The sequence below is a fragment of the Panthera onca genome, chromosome D3, assembly GCF_046562875.1.
Source record: "Panthera onca isolate mPanOnc1 chromosome D3, mPanOnc1 haplotype 2, whole genome shotgun sequence".
In the NCBI taxonomy this organism is placed as follows: domain Eukaryota; kingdom Metazoa; phylum Chordata; class Mammalia; order Carnivora; family Felidae; genus Panthera; species Panthera onca.
This window is the reverse complement of record NC_138350.1, coordinates 57094917-57113969: the sequence shown is the minus strand read 5'-3', so window position 1 is coordinate 57113969 and position 19053 is coordinate 57094917. Positions and strand designations below refer to the sequence as shown.

Sequence of the window (19053 nt, the reverse complement as noted above, 5' to 3'; positions counted from 1 at the left end):
CTTTCATCCTCAGGAAGCATCCTGCACCTCCCCGTGCTGTCACTAAGAATGCAGAATTTTTATTGCACAGCGGATCTGCAGACCTGAATTCTCTCCTTCGTTTCCTCCACCTCCTGAGTTCCTTTTGGTGATTCTCAAAGTCCCCTCTCTCTCACCTGACCAGAGGCACTTTTTATAGCTTATTATTGAGCAGTTAACATGAACTTTTAGCTTCGAATTATTTCCTCCATTGGCCTGAAACCATTCTTGTCACCAGCATCAGAGCCCTTCTTTGTAGCATGGCCATGGCCTTTGCAGTCTGGAGTAAGAGAGAGAATGGACAGAGACTAGACCGACGGACAGATTTTCCCTTGCCCACATCATGAAGACAGACTAGCCCCTTCACAAGTGCCCTCAGAGAAAAGTTTCATGAAGTTTTCATGAACAAGTCCCTGTTAATTATTCTAATATCTAATTTAATTCTCCTAATCCTAGTCGTTTTATGCAATCCCCAGTTCTGTCCCCATTCCCGTCCTTTCCTGGAGAGCTAAAGTCAACAACAGAGAAGACAGCAGAGGCAGCTTCTGAGGTTTACCTCTTGGTCTGTCCTGCTTGGACTTTCCGTGGTCTGTATACCAGCTGTTTTACTGCCTTCAGTTTTTTCAGCAGTCAGATTTCTAGGTATTCGTGTGCCATCCAGTGTCTAGTATCCTATATGACGAGGATTCTGTATAATTGTTAAGGAAGATATGTGTTTGCCTGTTTCTTATTTATAGCCTAATCACAGAAGACTAGAATCAGGCAAGAATGCCACCAAGTTCTCTGCAATGAGTAAGGAAAAATGACACATAAAGAGTTATCTTCCATTGTGGAAAGCTTAGAAGAGAAGTAACCCTTCATGCAAGGGAAAGAGAGAGCAAAAACCTTTTTAGGTCCTTTGCTCTTCAAACAGGGTCCCTAGCCCAGATTTCCGAGTTCTTTTTGAGCGTCCCCTTTGTAAATTCCTTTAATACTCTGTTCCAATGTGTGGAGCGGGGGTCTCTTCACCCATGATTCGTTGCCCTTTTTTTTTTTTTGCATGAAAGGTTGTTGCTCTGGGGCATATAGTCCACTGATCCTCTTCCTTCCTTTCCATCAGATTGCTCAGCCCTGGAATCAAACAACAGTTGGGCTTAAATTACTCAAGCAGAAGTCCTTATGATGATACAGTAACAAGGCTTTTTCTCTTTGCTAATGTTTCCCTAGAGCACACCATTCCACTGGGCAGTATGGTTATTAACAGCATCTCAAAACTGACTCAACTTAACCAGTCTTCTGTGTATTCACTCCCTAATGCACCAACTCTGACAGACCTGGAGGATGATGCACTTGAAGGTACCTGAAGGAACCTCTGCTCTGAGTTAGAAATTAACCTGTTTGTTTCCTTCTATAATGTTGAAAACGGTAGGAAGACGCTGTGGCATTATAGTACTCTCCCCAAACCAAAACCTTTCCCCTGTGTGACTTCTTAGGACCATGGGAGTGAGGTAAGAAAACAGCCTGTATCAACAAAGGAAATTTTCATGAAGAAATGCCAGGGTTGAGATTTTTATTTTGTTTCCAGCACTCGCTTCAGTGACTAGCACAGAGTTGGCACTTAATGTATGCCTAGTAAATGAATGAATGTTAAAGATCAACTTCACTCAACATTTCTGTGTCAGGAGCTTTCAGGGAACATGGAATCTAAATGCAGCTCCCTTCCTCCCCAGGCTCTTTGCCATTCCTGATTTAAATTGCTGCTAAAAGCTAGGAGCAACTGGGCATAAGTGAGAACTTTGTCAGAATCGATTTGGCTGCATGTATCAGAGACCCCTTACAACATCTAAACTAAATAGGAGTTTATTTTTTTCATAACAAGAAATCTGGAACTAGGCTGGTGCAGCTGTTTGAGAAAGTCAATGATAAAGTCTCCCTCTGGCTTCTTCCATTCACCTTTGGATATGGCTTTCATCCTCTTCATTGGGGAATGTGGGCTCTACTTCCTAGCTTCCAGTCTATGTTCCAGAGAGGAAAAAAAAGAGTAAAAAGCAAAGCAACAACTAAAACTGTCTTTTGGCAGAATCTCTCCCGTTTTATCAGGAAAACAGTAGTTTTCTCAGAATCTCTTGAAGCCACTGGCTAGAAGAGAGTCAAAATGTTATCCATAGTTGCAAGGGAATCTGAGGAAGTGAGTATGTTTACCTGTTCAGCATTGTCTCCTCAAACAGAATTGGAGTTTAAGAAAGAGAGGGAGAATGAATATTGAGCAGGTAACTAGTGTCTCCAGTGCCAAGGCCTTGGGTGCATTTAAGGCCATTCTCTCACTAGAAAACCGATGCAAGGCTTTCTGCAACAACTGCATTGGCAGTTGGACACTAGCATAGGCATCCTAGGAGATCCCACGGGTGCACAGTTCCAGACTGTTTCAGTTTCTTAAATATTAAAACTTGAAATGACTTCTTGATCCATGCGTTGCAGTATGGATGTTGTGTTAGCAAGCATGAGAACATTAATCTCATGGTACATCTCCATCAGATGGACCAAGTGCATTGTCCATAAACAGTGATATTTTGAGAGTAATCTTTTCTTCTGAACAGTTGGTCTCAACAATGGGGTTAAAATATTCAATAAACCATATTGTTAGCAGATGTACTGTCATCCAAGCTTTGTTGTTCTATTTTTACAGCAAAGCAGAGATGATTTAGCATAATTCTTAAGGGCCCTAGGATTTTCAGAATGGTCAGTGAGCATTGGCTTCCACCAAGTCACCAGCCACAGTAGTCCTTTCAAAGAGAGTAAGCCTGTCCTTTGAGGCTTTGAAGGTCCTAGGTGGTGTCTTCTTCTAATAGAAGGATGTTTGGTCTACATTGAAAACCTGCTATTTAGCCACCACCTTCATTAATTATCTTAGCTAGATCTTCTGGATAACTTGCTATTTTGCCTTGCACTTTTATGTTATAGAGACAGCTTCTTTCCTCAGACCTCATGAACTAACCTCTGCTAGCTTCAGACTTTTCTTCTGCAGCTTCCTCACCTGTCAGCCATAGAATTAAAGAGAGTTAACGTCTTGATCTGGATTAGACTTTGCCTTAAGAGAATGTGATGGCTGGTTTGATCTTCTATCTAGATCACTAAAACTTTCTCTGTATCAGCAATAAGGCTTTTTTACTTCCTTATCATTCAGGTGTTCACCAGAGTAGCACTTTTAATTTCCTTCGCACTTAAGACTGGGCTCTTTGGCACAAGAAGCCTAGCATTCGGCCTGTCTTGGCTTTCAACATGCCTTCCTCACAAAGCTTAATCATTTCTAGCATTTGATTTAAAGTGAGAGTCATGCGACTCTTCCTTTCACTTGAACCTCCAAAGGCCATTCACTGTAGGGTTACTGATTGGTCTAATTTCATTATTGTTGTGTCTCACGGAACAGAGAAGCCTGAGGAGAGGAAGAGAGATGGGGGAATAATAGCCAGTGGTACAGTCAGAACACATACGTTAATCGTTTGCTGCCTTATGCAGGTGTGTTTCATAACAATTACAATAATAACATCAAAACCGGTGCAAACCTCACCAGCACTGTATCTCCCCATCCCTGCATTTTGCAGGGCCTCTGTCTCTGCAGCAGCGACTATGACAGCAGCTGCAGCAGGCCCTGCAGAATGCTGAGGGGTGCCTTGTTAAGGCTGAGTGCCCTGCCCATGCACACTTGGCAGAGAAGCAGTGGCAGCAGGTCTCATTTTGCAAGCAGACTGGTGCATACCTTGTTAAAACACACCTCTACCCTGGCTGGAGACCAAACACTGCCCACAGTAGGCCAAGAGAGCTTCTGCAGATGACTGCACTGAAGGAAAAGGTACCCTAGGACACAACAGGACACACACAACACATATAAGAAACATACCTGAAGCGCCAGGTCCTGGTGAACAGGGGACACTGTACTGTAGGGCACTGCAGGAATGCTTCTTCATAATGCCATTACTTTGAAGAGCAAGAGACATAGCTGACTTTCCTAACACACAGAAACAGGTACAGAGTTAGACAAAATGAGACCGAGAAATATGTCCCCAGTGAAAGAGACCAAAGTGAAACAGATATAAGTAGTATGCCTAATAGAGAATTTAAAGTAATGGTCATAAAGATACTTACTGGACTTGAGAAAAGAGTGAAGAACATCAGTGAGACCCTTAACACAAAGATAAAAAAGAATCAGAGATGAAGAACACAGTGAAATTTAAAATGCACTTAATGGAATGAATAGACTAGAGGAAGCAGAGGAATTAATTAATGACCTGGAAGACAGAGTAATGGAAAGCCATCAGGCTAAACAAATGATATAAAAAAGAATTATGCAAAGTGAGAATAGACTTAGGGAACTCAGTGACTCCATCAAGTTGTAAGAACATTCATGTTATAGATCCCACAAGAAGGAGAGAGAGAAAAGGGAGGAGAAAATTTATTTGAAGAAATTGTAGCTGAAAACTTCCCTTGTCTAGGGAAGGAAACAGATATTCAGATCCAGGAAGCACAGAGATCTCCCCCAGAAATCAACCCAAGGAGATCCACACCAAGACACATAGTAATGAAAATGGCAAAAGTAGTTATAAAGAAAAAACAATTTTTTGAGAGAGAGAAAGAGAGAGAGAGAGAGCATGAGCAGGAAAGGGGCAGAGAAGGAAAGAGAAAAAATCTTAAGCAGGCTTCCCGGCCAGCATGGAGCCCGACGTGGGGCTCAATCTCATGACCGTGAGATCATGACCTGACCAAAATCAAGAGTCGTTCGCTTATCCAACTGAGCCACCTGGCCATCCCGATAAAGAAAATATTTTAAAAGCAGCAAGAGAAAAGAAAACAGTTCCATATAAGAAAAACCCCACAATGCTATATGCAGATTATTCAGCAGAAACTTTGCAGACCAGTATGGAGTGGCATCATATATTCAAAGTGCTGAAAGGATAAAATGTGCAGCCAAGAATACTCTCACCAGCAAGGCTATCATTCAGAATAGAAGGAGAGAAAAAGACTTTCTCATATAGACAAAAACAAAAGGCGTTCGTGACCATTAAACCAGCCCTACAAGAAATATTAAAGGACACTCTTTGGGAAGGAAAGAATAAGTAAAAAATATGAGAAGTAAAAACACAATAACAATAAAGGTAACATACCCATAAAAATCAGTCAAGGATTCGCAGAATAAAACAATGTAAAATATGACCCCATATACCTAGAATGTGCGGGGAGGAAGGAGTAACAATGGGTTCAGACTTTAAAAGTCACTGATCAAAGATCATCATAACAAATATAATAATACAAAAGATTGAAATATCGCACAAATTACCAAAATGTAACACAGACACAAAGTGAACAAATGCTGTTTGAAAAATGATACCAGTAGACTTGCTCAACAGGTTGCCACACATGTTCAAAGCACAACAAGCAATTTATGCCTGTACTAGAGGAATTCAGGAGCAAAAACTGGGAAGAGCCTGCCACTCAAGAGATGTATGTAGTTCTCAAGAGAGGAAAGGTCACATCTGCTTCTTATGTGTGCTGGGGCTTTTGAACCCCTGAAGGCAAAGAAGTTGTTAAATAAGTAGACTGAGTCTTCCCCGCCTTTGAAGTTGGAAGAATAGAGGTGAACTGGATACCAGAGAGGATCTCAAGAGCCCTCAGCAAAGGACACAGCTAGGGAGAGAGACCACATTGTCCTACATACCCATAGAGATAGGGTATGTCCTACATACCCAGTTGGCATTGGGGCACCTTCTAGGTTCACGCTGTTTAGGATAGTCCAGCAGTTAGAGCCAAGTCTTATTTAAAACAAACAAAATTAATGTTTATTACTTTTGAGACAGAGCTGGAGAACATGTGGGGAAGGGGCAGAGAGAGGGAGACAGAGGATCCCAAATGGGCTTCATGTTGAGAGCAGAATGTGGGGCTTGAACTCATGAGCCATGAGATCATGACCTGAGCCAAAGTCAGATGCTTAACCGACTGAGCTACCAGGCTCCCCTAGACCTAAGTCTAATTGGAGGAGTGCCTGGGTGGCTCAGTCAGTTAAAATCCAACTTGTGATTTCGGCTCAGATCATGATCTCATGATCATGAGCTCGAGCCCCACATCAGGCTCTGTGCTGAACTGTGGAGATTTCTTAAGATTCTTCCTCTCCCTCTTCTCCCTTGCTTGTGCTCACTCATGTGTGCGTTCTCTCACTCTCATAAATAAATAAACAAATAAATACTTACAATGAGGTAAGATTAGAAAAACAAAAAACCTAATTGGAAAAATACTCTTTTCAGGGTACTTTAGTATTCAGAAAGAGGCCAGTCAGAAAGAAAGATACATCGGGAAACACAACCAGAGAAATAAAACTGCTAGAGGATACAGATGAAAACCTAAGTAAAAACAAGAATCAGAATAAAGACATTAAGACAGCACAAAGGATTCCTATAGAAGAACAGTAAAGATTCTCAAACAACTGATGAATTGAAGAATATAAACATTATTGAGATTTGAGTTAATAGCATGATAAACCGAGTGCAAGATGTATTTAAAAGGGGAAAATTATGAAGAAAACGGTGGAAGGGTAAGAGAAGTAGAAAATAGGTCCAGAAGACCTTCCATTGGTATTACAGATGCTCAAGAAAGAGAAGAACACTAGATAGAAAGCCAGTAAACACTGATACAAGAAAATTTCTCTGCAGATTGAAAGGGCTCTCTGAGAGCGAAATTGAATTCATGAGAAAAGAGACACCTAGGCGTTACATAATATGGGAAAGAATTATAGGCTTCTAGGCAAAAAATTTAAGGTACTTATGAAGAAATAATAATCAGACTCACATCAGACTTCTTGCAGCAGTGGAAAGTAGAGAGAGAAAGCATATACGGGTTACAGAGAGACAAGAAGTAAAAATCAAAAGGCCCACATACATAGACCAAACATGTAAGGATGTGTAAAACTTCAGGGACATCAATACTCTAACCAAAAGACAAATGCAACTGAATGGAGGTCCCAAGATATGGATATAAAAAGGGAAGGAAACAAGGGATTAGCAAACCTCCTCTGAAAGAGGTGTCTAGGAATCTTAATGTCTAGGAATGTGTTCCATAGCTCTTACATAAGAACTCTTGGAAAAGGGGACAGATGCAGTGCAAGGAATATTGTAAAACCGATAGTTGATATTTGAGCAATGCAGAAGCTTAGGGGCCGTGACCCTCCATATAGTCAAAACTCCCCTTATAACTTTGGACTCCCCCCAAACTTAATTACTAATAGCCTACTGTTGACTGGAAGCCTTACCAATAACAATCAATAAATACATGTTTTGTATGTTATTTGTAAATGTATTCCTATAATAAATTAAGCTAGAGAAGAGTAAATATTAAGGAAATCATAAGGAAGAGAAAATACATTTATAGTACTGTAAAAAATCCATGTATAGGTGGATGCATGAAGTTCAGATCGTTTTCAAGGGTCAACTGTGTACTGTCTCAGCTAAACCTAAAAGAAAGGAAAGAGGGAAGATATAACAGTGTTACGGGTTAAATTATGCCCCCCCAAATTCATACTGAATTCCTAACTCCTAGTTCAGAACGTGACATTATTTGGAAATAGGGTTATTACAGATCTAAGTAGTTAAGATGAGGTTGTATGGCAGTAGGGTGGACCCCAATTCAATATGACTGGTGTCCTTGAAGACATAGGAAGAATGCCATTTGAAGATGAAGGCAGAGTTGGGGTAGTATTTCCACACACTAAGGAAAGCTAAATTGCCAGTAAACTACCATAAGTTAGGGGAGAGACATGGAACAGATTCTTCCCCCATAGCCATCAAAAGGAACCAACTCTGCCAACACCTTGATCTTGAAACTTGTGGCCTCCAAAATTGTGAGACTACAAATATCTGTTGTTTAAGCCATTCACTTTGGTACTTAGTTACAGCAGCCCTAGCAATTAATATAGAGAATGTTCCTGGGGTCCCTACTAGTAGAAAATGTAGGACAAAGGAGGAAAAGAAGCAGAAAGTAGACGGTATTCTCCTACTATAGGGAAGAAATAGTACACCTTGCTGGGGAAAACAAGAGTGTCTTGATGTTTGAATTTTCTATTTTTGTATAATAGATGATTATCTAACAGTTTCATGAGTCAAGAATTCACCTACACATAAGTAGAGTTCTCCACTTAGGGTCTTACTTACCAGGCTAAAATCAAGGTGTCAGCTGGTGCTGTGATCTCATTTATGGCACAGTGACCTCTTCCAAGACCACTAGTGGTTGGCCGTACTCAGTTTCTTACAGCTGTGGGACTCAGGTCCCTGTTTGTTGCTGGCTGTTAGCCAGGGATCACTCTCAACTCTGTTAGGCTGCCCTCAGATTATAGCCACATGACCCTCTCAAAACATGGCAGTTTACTTCTCAGCTAGCAGGAAAATGTCTCTCCAGTCTGCTACAACAGTCTCCTATCTTGTAACATAATCAAGGGAATGGCTACAACATCATAGTCACAGGTCCTGACTATACTCAAGGTCAGGAGGTCATGAAAGGTCTGTATATTAAGGAGCAGGAATCCTGGGAGCCATCTTGGAATTCTGCATACCACACTTGATTAGGGGAGATAATGATCTATTTTCAAATAAGGGTAGAGTCCTATGAATCTAATAATACAAACAAGTGAAAATAAGGAAAGTAACTAATATAGAAATAAAAATGTACAGTAATATCACCAACCTAATAATATTGAATCACATGAGTAAAAATGAGGGAAAAGAAGAAACATAAATTAGGAAACAAAACATTAAGAGAAATAAAAGAAGACAGATCAATCACTATATTAAATGTTCTGGGATTAAGTTTCCCTTTTTTTTTAATGTTCATTTATTTATTTTTGAGCAAGAGAGAGCGCAAGTGGGGGTGAGGAGGAGGGCAGAGAGAGATTGGGAGACACAGAATCCGAAACAGGCTCCACGCTCTGAGATGTCAGCACAGAGCCCGACACAGGGCTTAAACTCACAAACTGTGAGATCATGACCTGAGCCGAAGTCAGATACTTAACCAACTGAGCCACCCAGGTGCCCCTAAATTTCCCTTTTGAAAACCAAAGACTGTCAATATAAAAAGCAAAGCTCATCTATTTTATTTTTAGGAGCAGAGCTAAACTGATGAAAAGACTTCCTCTTCTGGTAATGGCAGACAGGTAATTCACGAGAGCCTTCCTGCTAAAGACAACTGAGAAGTCAGACCAAAATACAAAAACCATCTTCCTAAAATGTTTACCAGAGAGCTAACAAGATGATGAGGTAATATCAGATCAACATCCAGAAGACAGAAATCCAGGGAAGAGATGCAGCATTTGGAGTTGCTTTTGCCTGGGGTACATTGCCCTTTTCAAACAGGCACTGAGGATGCTGGAAAGCTGTGAATTGGACTCGTTTTGAAGCCAGGGGAATAAAACAGAGTCCAAGACTTAGAAAAGTTGGCACCCATAAAAACTACCCTGCTTTTCAGGTTGGCACCATGAGGAGCAGTACCAGAGGAGACTGAATGAACCGAAAGTAACCATTTTTCACATGGACTGAAGCTCACGTGTAAGTCCTATGTGTGTCCCAGAACATGTTAAATCCCAAAACTAGACTAAATTGATTCCAGATTACTAAGCTCCTCAGGGGCCTAGCAGAAACAAACAAATTCACTCTAGAGAAATGTTCTACAATGGATTGTCTTAATGGTTGCATAACTGTAAATATACTAAAAAACCATTGAATTGTATAGTTTAAATGAGTAAGTGGTATGATATGTGAATTATATCTCAGTTAAGCTCTTACATAAAAAGAAAATTCTACCCTAGAAGAAGATAACATTACCTTAGACCTCAAACTGTTTTATAAATAATTTTTCAAAAAATAATTACTTTAAAAAATACGCACATGAAGAAACACAACTCCATGAACAAGAACCAGCACAAATTAACAGGTAACAAAAAAGAGATCCACTGGTACACCCAAGAGAGAAATTATTGGGCACAATAATATGCTAATGTACACATGAAGATAAAACCGAACTAAAATTTCGGTGAGGAACTGAAAATAGGTGACACTTTATTTGGTAAAAAAGGAAGCAAGACTCAAATATTGACCTTTTGGTAATGGCAGAGTACATTTTACCATATCAAGACTACTCTGCGAAAGCTTTTTCTTTTTTTTTTCTTTAAAGTTTGTTTATTTTTGAGAGAGAGAGACAGAACACAAATGGGGGAGGGGCAGAGAGCGAAGGATACACAGAATCCAAAGCAGGCTCCAGGCTCTGAGCTGTCAGCATGGAGCCCAATGTGGGTCTTGAACTCAAGAACCAGGAGATCATGACCTGAGCCAAAGCCAGACATTCAACCAGCTGAGCCACCCAGGTGCCCGTCTTTAAAACACACACACACACACACACACACACACACACACACACACACAAGCGCGAGTGGGCAGAAGGTGAGGGGGACAGAAGATCCAAAGCAGGCTCTGCGCTAATAGTTTTGGTGCCGACAGCAGTGAGCCTGATGCAGGGCTCGAATTCATGAACCAGGAGATCATGACCTGAGCCAAAGTCAGACGCTCAGCCGCCCAGGAGGCGCCCCTCCTCTGGGAAAGCTTTAAAAACTGGAGTGGCATCTATAAATGGCAGAAGGGAACCACACTGAGTGAGTTTCGTATTTTTATTACTTTTCTCCAGAGGACAGACCCTGGTCATCATCAGTCAGGGCTGCTGAAACTTGGTGAGACCCTACAATCTGGATTTTAGATTTCACCCGAGATGGAGTAACAGACTTGATTTATCCTCCAGCCTGGAGATATATAGATATATAAAAATGGATTTCACGACACTGACCATCAGGCAGTGGAGGACAATGAGCCTGAAAGATGGAAATAAAGAAAGGGAACCTCAGCTTATTACTTCAAGAGAGTTTTCCAGCCTACAGCATAGAGAGGGGAAGCCAGGCAGAACTTGTTGTACTCCGTGAATTGATCAAAAAGAGTATGAAAGTATAACCTCTAGTAGAGAGGAAAGCCATGTTTAAAATTTTTTTAGTTTTGGCACAAAAACAGACACTCAGATCAATGGGACATAATAGAGAACCCACAAATGGACCCACAAACACATGGCCAACTAATCTTTGACAAAGCAGGAAAGAATATCCAATGGAATAAAGATAGCCTCTTCAGCAAGTGATGCTGGGAAAACTGGACAGCAACATGCAGAAAAATGAACCTGGATCACTTTCTTACCCCATACACAAAAATAAACTCTAAGTGGATGAAAGACCTAAATGTAAGACAGGAAGCCATCAAAATCCTCGAAGAGAAAGCAGGCAAAAATCTCTTTGACCTTGGCCGCAGCAACTTCTTACTCAACACATCTCCGGAGGCAAGGGAAACAAAAGCAAAAATGAACTATTGGGACCTCATCAAAATAAAAACTTCTGCACAGTGAAGGAAACAATCAGCAAAACCAAAAGGCAACTGATGGAATGGGAGAAGATATTTGCAAACGACATATCAGATAAAGGGTTGGTATCCAAAATCTGTAAAGAAATTACCAAACTCAACACCCAAAAACAATCCAGTGAAGAAATGGGCAAAAGACATGTAGGTACTTCTCCAAAGAAGACATCCAGATGGCCAACCGACACATGAAAAAATGATCAAATCACTGTCAGCATCAGGGAAATACAAATCAAAACCACAATGAGAAACCACCTCACACCTGTCAGAATGGCTAACATTAATAACTCAGGCAACAACAGATGTTGGCGAGGATGTGGAGAAAGAGGATCTCTTTCGCACTGCTGGTGGGAATGCAAACTGGTGCAGCCACTCTGGAAAACAGTATGGAGGTTCCTCAAAAAATTAAAAATAGAACTAAAAATAGAACTAGAGCAATTGCACTAGTAGGTATTTAATCAAGGGATACAGGTATGCTGTTTCAAAGGGACACATGCACCCTAATGTTTATAGCAGCACTATCAACAATAACCAAAGTATGGAAAGAGCCCGATGTCCATCGATGGGTGAATAAAGAAGATGTGGCATATATATAGAATGGAGTATTACTTGGCAATCAAAAAGAATGAAATCTTGCCATTTGCAATTACAAGGATGGAACTAGAGGATATTATGCTAAGCAAAATTAGTGAGAGAAAGACAAATATCATATGACTTCACCCATGTGAGGACTTTAAGATACAAAACAGATGAACATAAGGGAAGGGAAAGAAAAATAATATAAAAACAGGGAGGGGTACAAAACATAAGAGACTCATAAATATGGAGAACAGACGGTTACTGGAGGGGTTGTGGGACGGGGGGTGGACTAAATGGGTAAGGGGCATTAAGGAATCTGCTCCTGAAATTATTGTTGCACTATATGCCAACTAATTTGGATGTAAATTTAAAAATTTTTTTAAGAAATAATTTTTAATTATTTCTTAAAACTTTTTTAGTTAGAAATGTAAATAAACACATTTGTATAAAATTATATGTATGGCTATATGTATAAGTAAAAAAATAGTATTTCTAATTGAGCCAGGCTTAGCACTAATTATAAAATAACATTAAATATTATAAACATGCATTTTAGACAGAGGAAAGGAGATTCTAATCAAAAGATCATAGTGGGGCGCCGGGTAGTTTAATCAGTTGAGCGTTCAACTCTTGATTTCAGCTCAGGTCATCTCACGGTTTGTGGGTTTGAGCCCCACATCAGGCTGTTTGCTGACACCTCAGAGCCTGCTTGAGATTCTTTCTCTCTCCCTCTGCTCCTCCCTGCTCGCTCACTCTCTTAATAAACTTCAAAAAAAATTTTAAAAATTTTCTCTCTCTGCCCCCTGCTCACATGCACTTGCTCTAAAATTAACATTTTTTTTTTTTTTTTTTAAAGTGCTATAAATGAGGAGAAAGCAGTTATCTGGGGAAAAGAACAGTTGTGTCAACATCGGGCCAGATTACTTAGCCTTTATGTATTCCCATTCTCAGCAAGTTCAGGTTGTTTTCCTTGTGCCACCTTCCCCCAGATTGCGTGATACTGTCTTTTGGTGATGGAGAAGCCCAGACAGAAGGCTTGAACCATGGATACGATCCTGGGCATTTAGAGTATAGAATTCATTTGGCCCACATTGGAAATAGTTGTTAAGAATATGTCTGAGAGGAGCATCTGGGTGGCTCAGTCGGTTAAACATCTGACTCTTGATTTCAGCTCAGGTCATGATCTCACTGGTTTGTGGGATCAAGCCCCATGTTGGGCCCTGTTCTGTGAACGCAGAGCCTGCTTGGGGTTCTCTCTCTCCCTGTCTCTCTGCCCCTCCCCTCCACATATGCACAGCTGCTTTCTCTTTTTCTCTAATATGTTTTTAAAGACTATGTCTGAGATAAGGTTTTTTCCGGTTTTGGTTTTTTTTTCCTCACCCTAGCAAAACTGGACAAGTAAGTATGTATTTGAGTTGAGTATGTTTGAACATGACCATTAACTTCTGGATTTGCAGCCAGTGAGAACCAGCCAGAGAAGCCTCACTTTGATTCTCGAAGTGTGATATTTGAGCTGGATCCTTGTGATGGGAATGGGAAAGTTTGCCTTGTCTACAAAAGAGGGAAGCCAGGTAAGAATCAGTGACAAGCATGGGGCTGCCGTTGGGTGTGGCATGGATGCCACTGGGTCTCTTGGAGATGCCAAGACTGAGAAATCCCCTTTGGTCCTCCCTGAGCATCTCCTTCTAGGCCAATCACTAGAGTCTTTTTAAGCTGTCATCATTTGTGAGTTACTACAAAACAGTGGGAGTAGGATACTAAGCAAGTAAAAAGTAAAAGAAATGGTCATTCTGTTTATAGGCTCCTCCAGCAGGCTCACACATTAGGAAAGCATCCAGGAAAAGCATTATCCTTCTAGTATACTTCTATACATAGGCAAGTTGACAGCACTAAAAACCTGAATTAGTAAACCTCAAGCTAAAGACCTCAGATGAGAAATCCAGAGTAAAAGCCTCCAGCCTCTGTTGAAGCAGCTGTTATCTGCCCCCCGCCCCCCAACAGCAGTTCAGGCCCTGGCTTAGGGACTGTAGACAAGGCCGAGCCGTCTTTTAGTAGCTCTCTGCCTGGTAGGGGTGAGAAGATACAGACGCCAGGATTTTGCCCCTGGAGAAAAGAGGGGCCATCTTTGCAAAGTAGCCTTCCATCTACATATTGGGTTATGGGAAGGTGTGGTACAAGAGGAGTTGTGAGGTAAAGGAAGCATCCAGGCAAAGACACACAGTAAAGTTACACCATGGGAAAGTGCAACTGATTTGGAAGGAGTGACAGATAACTTCAGTTCATTGGGCTGCCCGGTTCATCTTGTGGATGGGGAGGAGATGAAGCCAGAGGCCAGTTCCCCTTCATGCAGAGCTTGGCAGGAGTTTGGACCTGACAGTGGGAAGCCAAGGTTGTTCAGTAGAAGAATGGCAGAATTGAGATGCAAGTGTATGTGACCACAAGCAGTCTTGGAAGAGGAAGAGACTGGAAGGTTGGGGCCACTTAGGGAGACATTAAGTCCATTAGACAGGAGATGCACTAGATTAGAGGTCTGCAGTAGGAAGAGTGGAGTGTCAGAAGCAAATGAGGTGGGAGCTGGTGTGATAGTGCCTGCTTCAGTTCAGCCGGGACCTCTCGCAACAGTGCAGGTGGGATCCAGGACGGGTGCTGGTCTGGGCTCCTTCGTAGTGGCTGCTCACAGCCCCTCAGATTCCTGATGGAGACCTCTTCAGAAGACCAGAGCCATTCAGAGTCTGCTTCCATCAGGAAAGCTGAGATCACAGTATGTCCCACTGGAGCAGGGGTGGCTGAATGGAGAGCCTGAGTGCACAGAAGGCCAGCGCCAAGCACACAGGGCAGTCAGCTGACTGATCAGGAATCTGTAAAAAACAATACCAATGAAATGCCTAACAGTGGCCACTGGAGCATAGGCCTGGGAGGTTGGGGGGAGGGAACTTTAATTTTACATCCTTGAAGTATTGGAATTTTTTTTTTTTTGACGTTACAGATAAAAGGAGAAAAGTGTGGGGTGCCTGGGTGGCTCAGTCGGTTGGGTGTCCGACTACAGCTCAGATCATGATCTTGCAGTCTGTGACTTTGAGCCCATGGGGCTCTGTGTTGACAGCTGGGAACCTAGAGCCTGCTTCGGATTCTGTGTCTCCCTCTCCCTCTGCCCCTCCTCTGCTCACGCTCTGTCTCTCTCTCTCAAAAATAAAAGATTTAAAAAAAAAAAAAAAGGAGAAAAGTGTTACACCATGCATTCATTTCTTTTGTCTGCTATTTCAGCATTGGCGCAAGACGCTGAGATTTGGTTCCTGGACAGAGCGTTATACTGGCATTTTCTCACAGATACCTTTACCGCTTACTATCGCCTGCTCATCACACACCTGGGCCTGCCACAGTGGCAGTACGCCTTCACCAGCTACGGCATTAGCCCACAGGCCAAGGTAAGGGAGGGACACCTATCATCTCAAACTGGACTATCAGAATCTACTGAGATGCTTACCTTGCAGATTCTCAGTTTCCCTGATTCAGAAGACCCGGGATGGAGCCCAAGAACCTGCATCTTCATAATGCAAGGCAGATGATTCCAGTGTAGGTAGACAGCCTCACTTTATACTGAACTAAGTGGTTCCCAAACTTGACTGATCCTCAGGATCACCTGGGAGTTTACTTTCTAATTAAATTTTATTGAGGGCTTAGGTCAAGTTGTTTTGCATAGTATGTAGATACAGGAAAAGTGAAAAGTCAGTCTCTTACTCCCAGATTCTCCAGCCTCCCAGCCTTCCCCAGAGGCAGCCACTGTTCCCCTTTTCTTGTGCCTTTCACAGGACACTTTACTGCCTAGAAAGTATGCATGCATGCATACGATTTTTGGTTCCTTTTTTCTAAATCACAACTGCAATAATACACCTTTCACATCGTTCTGCAACCTTCTTTTCACTTAACATTCCATCTTGGAGCTCACTTCCTACAGTACATACAGAGATGTCCTTTTTAGTGATACAGAATATTCCACTGTATGGATGTGCCTCATTTATATTACACATCTGGGCAACACTTCAAACATACGATCGCCAGGTAATGCTCATATGCCGCCTGGTATGCCCGGAAGAACTTAGGCTGGGTGGCAATAAATGAGGGATTCAGCTCCATGTATGTATTCATCTGGTGGGCCCCACTTTGCTCAAATGTTGCATAACAGCATCATCCAGTCAACCCTGTGACATCAATAAATGTGATGCTCTTTGCCCAGAAGGGGAAGACAGCACCAACAGGCACCTGCCTTCAGCCAAGGCCTGCTACTGGCCTCTGTTATGCACCTTCCGTGTGAGGAAGGCACTGCCCAGTCTACCTGGTGGGCAGTGGCTGGTTTGAGGACAGAACAATTAGAAGAACACTGATGATCTGGGACCTAACATCCCACACTCAGGGCTCACTAGATCAGAAGGAAGGATGTTTACTCACATTCTTAGTCCTCGCGCTGCATTTATTGTAAAGGTTATGAGACCTCATGAAGCAATGTGTGTGCCATCACTTTCACTTAAAGGAAGTACTAACAGATTTCCAAGGCAGTTTTTTAGAAAGCCTTTTGCTCTCTTTGCCCCATCTCCCCAGCTCTCTGTCCCCTGGATCCCCACTAAAAAGCATAAACAGTGGCATTTCTCCTTTGAATTGTGACCGCTTTCCCAATTCTGCCTTACAGCAATGGTTCAACATGTATAAACCTATCACCTACAACACAAACCTACTCGCAGAAGAGACCAACTCCTTCGTGAACAAGCTGGATCCCAGCAAAGTGTTCAAGAGCAAGAACAAGACCTTAAGCCCCAAAAAGAAAGGGCCTGTCCAGCCTGCAGGTGGCCAAAAAGGGCCCTCAGGTCCTCCTTCCACCTCTAAATCCTCTTTTAGTCCTGGAAACCCTGTCCGCAAATGAGCACCTCCACATCCCTGCCAGCGCCACAGCGATGTTTTCCATGCACAGATGGCCCAAGCCTCCGATTCTGTGTGTGGCACCACAGGCCTCTTCGCCGTCTAAGTGAGCCAAATCATAGTCCTTTTACTCCTGTTGGCATTAGCCAGGAGTTCAAGGGCATTCTCAGGTCTCCCCCCTGAGTCCTTTCCTCACCCCCAGCCTCCAAAAGCTGTGGAGAGCTTCAGAACTTACTAAGTAGCTAAATAATCTGTTCAGGGCTTTCCCCTCTCCCCATCCCCACTCCTCTGCATCCCTCAGCCGTGATTAGAGAAGGCCCCTGAGGAAATCGCTGGTTTTGACCCATGAGACATTAGAACTGTATTCTTCAGTTAGTAACCACTAGCCACATGTGGCTGTTTATATGAAAAATTCAGTTCCTCAATTGCATTAGCCATGTTGTGAGTATTCATGTGACTAGTAGATTCTGTATTAGACAACACAGAGATAATGGAACATTTCCATCATCACAGAAAGTTCTGTTGGGCAGCACTGCATTAGAATATTTTCATGCTGCCCTTTCTTGGTTCATTTTTGTTAGAAAATGTGGATACCTTAATTTGATGGGTCATAACGGTCCATGAAAATTCTTGAAGATACAATTGTACATGTTCTTTTTATTTTTCATAATTCTCTGCTCCCTTTTCAGATTGCTATAAAGTTTGTCAACATTATCTTAATTTTTTTTTTTTTTAAGAGGAAGTGATCTGCTGTACTTGAACCATTTAAAAACAAAAACTCCCAAGTATTGTCTACAGGACTCTTCATAAAGAATTTTGGTAAAACCACTGTTGACAAGAGCTTTCCACCTGCTCTGCCTTCTAACTGCTTCCAACAATTCATGGAGTGGCAGAAAGGGACAAAGAGGGACCAAGCTGTCAAGGATGAGAGCTGAAGTCTTAGTCTTTTAGAAATATTTTTCTTCCAAAACTGATCAAACCAAAGGGAGAACCAATAGCACCAGATAAGTGATTCCAGCCTGTGGCTGCTACTCCAAAACAAGTCAAGGTCAGAAGGGGATTGAGAAGTCCTGTCATCCTCTCCTGTGGCAAGCACCCTTCCTCTAGTGCTTGTTGAGTCCCCTGAGTTACTTTGAAGTCAGGCCTGGCCCCGTTCTGCTTTCCACAGGTGAAGCAGCAGAAGACCCAGGAGGGCAGCAGAGCCCTTCACATCAGCAGGAGCCCTCTTAGAATATAGCAGAGCATGGGGGTTCTGGTGAGGAAAGGAGAGCATGAAGACTCGGGCAGCTAGCTGATGTGTAGGACCAAGCACAGAATGAAGATGTCCAGAAATTAGGAAAATAGTACCATTAAAGGCATTGAAATGTTCTCCCTTTCTTCCATGGTCTCTCACATCTTGTTATGGTGGATTTTTATTTTCTACTTAATACTGTTCTAAGTAACGAAAAATTTAAATTCTAAATTATTAGCATTAACTTTATTCATCTTTGTATTATGCAATTCCAGTTTTAAACTACAACTAGAAGGGCAGTGAACTCGTGTAGAATCACCAAAATTAGATAATTTGCATTTCATAGTGTATGTGCACATATTGTATGTATATGTATTTTGTCCTTACTAGAACACTGGAAACACTGCCAAAACAAACAAACAAAAAAACCAAAAAATGAAAAACCTATCTCAACTATTCACTTCTTCATATGTACACATTCTTATTCTAATGAGTAAGGAAGGACTGAAAGAACTATGGGCTGCCTTTTGTTTTCGTTTTTTCTTGTCATCATGTTCAGCATAAGTGGATGGCTAATGAAGTGAGTAAATGGCTAATGACATGAGTACAATAAAAACTTTAAAAAAAAGTAACATGAGTAAAAAAGGATATGACAGGGTTCCATGGTCATTCATGCTGCTTAGAATGCTATTACCTTCTTTTTGCGTTCAAAGTCTGGTTTAAATAGTGTGGCCTCTTAGGGCTTTCGGGGCCCCACTTAGTTGTAGGAATAACTTGCTTATATTTACTTTGCATCTCCTCTCAACTCCTGCATCACGGGTCTGCTGGAATTTTGTGCATACAGACATCACGAAG

General features: G+C 41.8%; 1 protein-coding gene across 7 annotated transcripts in view; it reads left to right on the top strand.

The window, feature by feature from the left end:
* The window catches only part of TPGS2 (tubulin polyglutamylase complex subunit 2), a 66792-nt gene extending 47946 nt beyond the window's left edge, over window positions 1–18846 (top strand). For 2 of the 7 annotated variants that reach the window (XM_060613653.3, XM_060613655.3), the window contains 4 exons: window positions 1225–1353; window positions 13514–13627; window positions 15321–15481; window positions 16741–18846. In XM_060613653.3, coding sequence (XP_060469636.3) covers window positions 1225–1353; window positions 13514–13627; window positions 15321–15481; window positions 16741–16971 — 635 coding nt within the window. In that variant the 3' untranslated portion in view covers window positions 16972–18846. The other 5 variants (XM_060613654.3, XM_060613656.3, XM_060613657.3 and 2 more) reach the window with 5 other exon arrangements.
* Window positions 18847–19053: the final 207 nt, after the last annotated feature.